General features: G+C 42.1%; 1 protein-coding gene across 8 annotated transcripts in view; it reads left to right on the top strand.

The window, feature by feature from the left end:
- Positions 1–369: 369 nt before the first annotated feature.
- SRSF10 (serine/arginine-rich splicing factor 10) overlaps positions 370–7,813 on the top strand; it is a 15,678-nt gene continuing 8,234 nt past the window's right edge. For all 8 annotated transcript variants that reach the window (XM_011977861.1, XM_011977857.1, XM_011977859.1 and 5 more), the window contains exons 1-3: positions 370–638; positions 1,948–2,052; positions 5,678–5,781. In XM_011977861.1, the coding sequence (XP_011833251.1) occupies positions 574–638; positions 1,948–2,052; positions 5,678–5,781 (274 nt within the window). In that variant the 5' untranslated portion in view covers positions 370–573. The remainder of the gene's footprint in view (positions 639–1,947; positions 2,053–5,677; positions 5,782–7,813) is intronic.

Below are 7,813 nucleotides of genomic sequence, written 5' to 3'. Positions count from 1 at the left end.
CAATACAAGAAGCTTTAAATCTTTATTTTGCTGGTCAGGGCATAACCTGGACCAAACGGGAAATTCAAGGCAAAATAAAAGCAGGGCATTAACTTGGACCAAATGAGAAATTTAAGGCAGCCTCTCTGAATTAGATAGTTTAAAAATCTGTCCGTTTAGTAATAACTGCAAAGTTTGGCTTAGAGACTAAAACATCTGCTTCCTGATTTGGGGGTGGGGATGAAGGGGAGTGCAAGGTAGAAAAGGGCGGGAAAATGAAGACCTAAAGAAAGAACAAGCGGGCGGGACGGTAACAGGCACCGCAAGAGGCCAGTGAATGAGACCGAGACGGAGGCGCGTGCGCCAGCCCTCCGCATGCGCAGTCGCAAGCTTGGTGATCTCGCGGGAAAGAACCGTTGCGGGCCCGACTTTGCGCGGAGGTAGGAGGGGGGAGTGGAGGCGGGAGTGAAGTCTCGCGAGAGAGTCGGTTGCCGTAGCAGAGCCCTCTAGCTGTGTGTGGCTGAGGCTCGGCCGCCGGAGCCGAGGACGGTTTGCTGAGCCCGTTAGTACGCCCGGCCGAGACAAGTCGCCGCCATGTCCCGCTACCTGCGTCCCCCCAACACGTCTCTGTTCGTCAGGAACGTGGCCGACGACACCAGGTAGGTACAAGGCAGGTACCCCGGGCCTAGGCGGGGAGGCCGCAGGCGCCCGGAGAGGACCTTGGTGGTGGTGGCGGCACTGGGCCGGGGGAGGGGACTGAGTGAAGATGGCGGGTCCCGCGCCCGCTTTGGCGCCGAACTAGGCCGCGCTGCCGGCCTCAGCCGCCGCGTGGGAGCGAGGGCGGCGCCTCTGCCCTCGCCGGGCCGCGTGGCGGGGTTTTTCGGTCCCCTCCCCCTCCGCAGTTCGCAGCCCCTTTCTCCCGGCTTCCTCCCCGAGCGCGCAGCCCCCTGCCGCGGCCTTTCCGCGACCCGACGGCAGCCCCCCCATTGATTTGAAGTTCATTCTTCGAGGTTCACGCCCCCTTGGCCCAGAGATTTTTTTTTTGAGTGAGGTGAAATAACGGGATCGAGGAGAGGAATCTTGCTACTATTTATCTTTATTGTTATTGCCGTTATTAATATTTGGGGGTTTTAATCAGTTGGAGGTGTTTGGAGAAAGGGAGCGTTGAGATTTGGGGAGTTAGATTTTTCCAGTTAAATGTTGCGAGTAGTTTTTCTTATTTTCTGGAAATTCTGGTCATCCTTTGAAAAGGGAGGTTTGGGAAGCCTCGATCATTAGGACGTTGACAGCTAAATTAGATTAATTCAGACCTACCTTAAATAGGCTTTGTTCTCACCATTCCCTTGTTTCGAGTTACCTTCAGATTATTTTGGAAGAGTTCTTACTACAAGATGAGGCTTCTTATTTCACAAATAATGAATCTACACACAAAAAATAAGTGGTTTGGGTTTTTGGTGTTTTGTGGGGTTTTTTTTTTTGCTAGCTTTGTGATTTGCTTTTGTCTTAAATTTAAGCAGGAAAGAAAGCAATAGTAATTATGTTAGCGTCTAGAGAAATTTTCCCTTTACGTCATTTTGACATTTAAGGAGTTCGATATTTGTGACTTTTTCAGACCATATTTACCTATTGTTAAGTGTCTAAACCTGTCGCTAAAATTGGGGAGTAAAAATAAGTGGTTGGTATTTTTCAGAGTACTAGAGTCGATTTGATGCTGTAATATAAAGTAAAAAAAAAAAAAAAAAAAACCAGTGCTTATATACAACCTGATGCTGCTGTACCTTTTATGAAAAACGAAGGCTGTAGATAAAAATTGTGGTCATTCCCTTGTACCATATGTCTGCTGTTGTCCTGCTAATGTAAACTGCATTTTTATCTTCCAAATTCTTAGATCCTAGCTTTCCTTCATCAGAAAGATATATTGCCTATACATCTTAAGGACTTGGACATAAAAATTTTATGATGTTTTAGGTCTGAAGACTTGCGGCGTGAATTTGGTCGTTATGGTCCTATAGTTGATGTGTATGTTCCACTTGATTTCTACACTCGCCGTCCAAGAGGATTTGCTTATGTTCAATATCCTTTCTTCAGATGGCTGATTAGTGAGGGGTGTTGAAGTTTGAAATTCAAGTTTATGTAAGTGGTAACATCTAAAAAGTAGTTTCTTTTTATCCTCTAATAAATGTCTGTCTTCAAATTTTTGAGAATTAATTCTGACTCACACATTGCTGTCGTTATTAAAGTTAATCCAAAAATGGTAAAATATTTAAATTCCCATTCATGCTTCTGAAACTCAAGTCGATGATTATATATGTGATTTAAATTTGAATGCACTCTGGTTGCTACTACCTTTAATGTAAGTCCGTTAAAAGTTAATATGTTCTTGTGCTTAGCAATTAAAATTTGGTATTCTTGTTTGTTAATTTGAATCACTTGATCAAAAACAAATTGTATAACAATGAGGTAAACTTCTTTAATATTGTCCCCTAATTTGCTGTCCTCTGTTGTTACCTCAGAGAATGTAAAGCTGTACAGTTATGGCGACCCCAAAGAGAAAGCATGAAAGAACCTTTAGAGTAGAGTTCAACACTTAAGGCAAGTAGACAAGCCAAAGACCTCTTAAGGATCAGGCTTGAAGAGAAGGGAGAGTTTGGGAAAAGAAAAAATAAAGAAAAGCTGGAAGAAGGACAAGCCTAATGGGAGACAAAGCCTCGCTTTATCTACAAAAGGGGGAAAAGGTTGTTTTTCAAAGTTAAAGATAAAGCCATCTGTCATATTTGGCCAAGCATCTCATGACAAGTCCTTCTGACAAGCACTTAAAGAGTTAAAGGTCAAGATGAAGTTGAATGATGGCCAAGATTAAAGGAGTCATACCTGATGTATCCTACAGAATAACTATTTTTCTTTTTTTTTCTTTTTTTTTTTTTTAATGTTTTGTAAGCAGTTAATTTTCAAAATTATTCTGGTTTGGTCTAGTGACAAAACCTGTAACTTGATTTATGTGGGCCTTTGATGTTGTGATTGTGGTCTTGTATAAATGCACTCTCTTATCAAGTTAAAGTGTAACAGGATGTATATTCTTAAGATTAAATTCAGCATATTTTGGTTTTGGACCAGGTGGTCAGATGCCACAGAGTAGCAGGCAGTGTGCTCTTTGGAGTAGCATGGGGTTCTGGGGTTAAGCCACAGAGCCCTGCTTAAAGGAGAGACAGGTGCATGCACTGGGGACTACTTAGAAACAGCTCAGGTGGTCTTGTAGGGTCAGAGCCACTAGAAATTCTGTTTATATATAGATTTTAAAGTGGTCGTTGGGGATACACACAAACCCTTAACTTCTTTATCTTAACCCTGTGAAGACTGCTGGCTCTGCGCTGCTTTAGCACACATGATCAGTTGGCCCTGAATGAGTTGCAGGAGGCCTTCTCCCTGGTATAGGTACCCAACTGGGACCTATGGGAGACTGGTCCCTGACCCAGAGTCAGGTGACCTTCCTCCTTTCAGTGAGATCATCTCCCTGCAACAACCGTTTGGGTTGTGGGCCTCAGACTAGGAAAAATTCTTCCTGCTTAAATTCAGTGGGCCTCAAACTTTTAAGTTAGTGGAGTCCTAGTGAGACTTACAGGGAAAAAGCCAAAAGCTACTCCTGCAGGGCCAGTGATCAAGGACAGTTGTAAGCATTGGTTGCAAAGCTCCATTACAGAGAAGGTAATAGCTATATCTGGCTTAGTAAATAAAGGTAGCGGTGCATTCTGGCTTATAACATAGACCTGATTTTACCTAGTGTTGGGTGGCCCAGGAATCAAGGTCAGTAGTAGTTTGATTCAAGAGTGTGTGGTATTTGAGGCAGAAAAGGCTAGCAATTCAAAGCAATCTAAAGGAGAATGATAATTTTAAAATACTTATTCAGTAAGTCTATGGTCTTAAAATAGTTGAAAAGAAATAAGTAACAGGCTTATCAATTTCATTTTTGAAAAGACCATAAAGTACAAATTTCTCCATGGTTGACATCAGAGTGATACTTGGCTGCCTCTGCTGCTGCTGTCTCTTCTATCTGACTCCATTTGCAATAGCCTTTTCTTCCTATCCCTGGCTTACCGAGTAAAGTAGAAACTTGCCATCAGCCCAGGATTCTGTTTTTGAAAGTAGCCCCAGAGAGGATGCTCTGCTCTCATTAATAATTTTTATGGCTCTCAGTATAAATCCTTTTTATACTTATTATATTCTGTCTCTTGGGGTATACCCATTAAGTGAACTTATTCCTTCTAATTAGTTTAGAGCCCAGCTGCATTAACCTTGAGGGATGTTCAGTTACAGTATTCAAGGTTCTGAACTCCCCATCAGCCTTTGCTTTTTCATGTTGAAACCCCAGTTATTTAAAACTTGTCCTTCCATTTAATCTGTTCATAATGACCTCGGGAAGAGAGAGCTGGAAACCTGCAGTCCTTAATTCCTTTCAGAACAAAAAGTGGGAAGTCTAGTAAGGCAGACCTTTTAGTCTCTGTAGTAAAAGAATACCAGTATCAGTCTCGAAAAAGGAGTGTATCACTTCAGGGATTTTTAAAATCACCTCTCTAAATCTGCAGTCTTGTGTTTCCTCTCAAATTTAGGAAATAGAAATGTGCAAACTAGAATAATGATTTTTAGGATAGAGTGAAAACCTGTACCTAACCTAGCTCTTTCCAAACCATTTATATCAAACCCTGCCTTGAATGTATACTTGGTCTCTGTTGTAATGATGGTTTTAGGAAAGGAGCTAGGTTTGGACAGAATAGCTATGTAAAGCCAGGAGTTCTCGTAGTAATATTGCTGTCATGACCAGGGAGGACAAGCAGCTTAGCTTCTCAGATCAAAAACAAGTACCAGTAGTTCCTGCTTAAGGCCGGTAAATAATATCTTGAAATTCTCAAGTTGGAAACCAGTCTCAAACCATTTCTTTGCAAGAAGTTGTATATTTAGGGTCATGGTTAGGGCTTTCCAGTCTAGGAGTCCTTACAGTGATCTGTTTCTTGATAGCATGCTTTTACAGTCTGCATGGATGTAATAACGCTTTTGGTATAGTGATTGTGTTGAGTATTGCTTGACTCTGTCTTGATGCCCACAAATGGCTAGCGTGCTTGTCTTCCCATGCAGTGGAAGGAAGACAGTTAAATGAAATAGTAGTATTAGATATATATGAAAAAGAAAACAGCAAAATAAATTTGAAGTTAATGCTGTCGTCTCTTGTAAGGTAAGGCATATACTGCTTGCTTACACAAGAACTATTGGCATTTTCTTTTTTTCATTTGAAACAAATATGAAAGGCAGTAGTTTGATTTTATTTTAAGAAATTTTTATTTTAGCATACAACATAGAACTGACATATGTTTTTCTTTTTTGTCTTGTAAACTTAATTCTTAAAACTTAGGAAAATTTTTGGATAGGACAACTTGGTGATTCAGCTATAACAGATCTTATTTCAATAATAACTTTACTGCAATATGTATTCATACGTTTTCAAATATGTGCCTTAGGAAAACACAAGTGCTTTTATAGTGTGAAGTGTTAATGGCTGAATCCAACTGAATCACCAACTAGTAAGTGGGGGTCTGGTCGATTTTCTGGAATAATATTGGGAGATTGTGAATTGTTCCAGACATACCAACTGAACTCTCATTCATTATCAAAGTTTGCAAAACTTCCCAAGCCCCTTAACATTTAGCACATTTGAGGATGTTCGTGATGCTGAAGATGCTTTACATAATTTGGACAGAAAGTGGATTTGTGGACGGCAGATTGAAATCCAGTTTGCCCAGGGGGATCGAAAGAGTAAGTACCCTTATGCCTGATATGTATGAAGCATTATTTTTTTAGTGTTTTGATTTTTTTTTTTTTTTTTTAAGAATTTAAGCAATTTGTGTATCTGTTCAAAACCCAAAAGGATCTCTTTTTTCTTCTTCTTTTTTTTTTTTTTTTTTTTTTTTTTTGAGACGGAGTCTTGCTCTGTCGCCCAGGCTGGAGTGCAGTGGCATGATCTCCGCTCACTGCGAGCTCTGCCACCTCCCAGGTTCACGCCATTCTCCTGCCTCAGCCTCCTGAGAAGCTGGGACTACAGGCGCCTGCCACCACGCCTGGCTAATTTTTTTTGTTTGTTTTTAGTAGAGACGGGGTTTCAGCGTGCTTGCCAGGATGGTCTCAATCTCCTGACCTCGTGATCCGCCCGCCCCGGCCTCCCAAAGTGCTGGGATTACAGGCATGAGCCACCGTGCCCGGCCTTTTTTCTTTTTCCTTTCTTTCTTTCTTTTTTTCTGAGACAGAGTCTCACTCTGTTGCCCAAGCTGGAATGCGTGCAGTGGCATGATCTCGGCTTACTGCAACCGCCACCTCCCGAGTTCAAACGATTCTCATACCTCAACCTCCCGAGTAGCTGGGATTACCAGCATGCCACCACATCTGGCTAATTTTTGTATTTTTAGTAGAGACGGAGTTTCACCATTTTGGCCAGGCTGATCTCGAACTCCCCACCTTAGGTGATCCGCCCGCCTTAGCCTCCCGAAGTGCTGGGATTGGGATTACAGGCGTGATCCCAAACGGATTGTTTTTAAGAAAATGGAGTATCTTGAATATTTTTTGAATATTTCATCATATTTTCCAGATGTATTACAAAGTTTTGGGGTTAAGTGTAGGTAGGAAGTGGAAATGAGAATGCCTAAAATATATGTGGACTCTTCTGAAAGTTGGTTATGCAGGCTTACCAGATGTTCGCTTCATACTTACAAGGCAGGAGTACAGGTTTTAGAGTCAAATAGACCTGTGTTTGAATTCTGGCTTAGCCACTATGTTACCTTGGGCAAGATACTAATTAGGAGATTAAAATAACAGCAGGGTGCAGTGGCTCACACCTGTAATCCCAGCACTTTGGGAGGCCATGGCGGGTGGATCACAAGGTCATGGTGAAACCCCATCTCTACTAAAAATACAAAAAATTAGCCAGGCATGGTGGCGTGCACCTGTAGTCCCAGCTACTCAGGAGGCTGAGGCAGGAGAATTGCTTGAACCCAGCAGGCAGAGGTTGCAGTGAGCCGAGATTGCGCCACTGCACTCCAGACTGGACAACAGAGCAAGATACTGTCTCAAAAATATATATATATATATATAGCTGCTGAGGAGAAGAGGAGCTCTTGAGTAGACATAAAATATTGGTAACTCTAGTTCTTCAGTTGGGTAATAGATTCCTGGTTATGCATTGTGTTATTTATATGTACTTCAATACATAAAGTATCTGCTTCAATGAATTGAATGAGATAAGAACTGAAGTGTCTATAGGCATTTAGGAATGCCTTATTCTGCTTAGGGTCTTAGAACTGTATTACTGCATTTTGACGCTGCACATTGTTCATAGGCCACCTATAAATATTTTGTTAATTGTGTTCTTAATGAATGGAATCTGTGGCAGGATCTTTCCAAATCAGCATATGGTTCATTTTTTTCAACCATTTAAAAATGTAAAATGCTTGGGTGTGGTAGCTCACGCCTATATCCCACCACTGTGGGAGGCCTGGGTGGAAGGATTGCCAGAGCCCAGGAGTTTGAGACCAGCCTGGGCAACAAAGTGGGACCCCGTCTCCACAAAAAATAAAATACAAAATTAGCCTGGCGTGGTGGTGCATGCCTGTTATCCCAGCTACTCAGGAGGCGAAGGTTGTGGTGAGCCGAGATTGCACCATTGCACTCTGCCCTGGGTAACAAGAACAAAACTCCGACTCAAAAAAAAAAAAAAAAAAGACTCCAGGCCAGGTACAGTGGCTCACATCTGTAATCCCAGCACTTTGGGAGGCCGAGGCATGTGGATTATTTGGGG

The sequence above is a fragment of the Mandrillus leucophaeus genome, unplaced genomic scaffold (genome assembly GCF_000951045.1).
Source record: "Mandrillus leucophaeus isolate KB7577 unplaced genomic scaffold, Mleu.le_1.0 Scaffold185, whole genome shotgun sequence".
Taxonomy (NCBI): Eukaryota; Metazoa; Chordata; class Mammalia; order Primates; family Cercopithecidae; genus Mandrillus; species Mandrillus leucophaeus.
The sequence above is the reverse complement of the archived record's forward strand: the minus strand, read 5'-3'. Positions and strand labels throughout refer to the sequence as shown.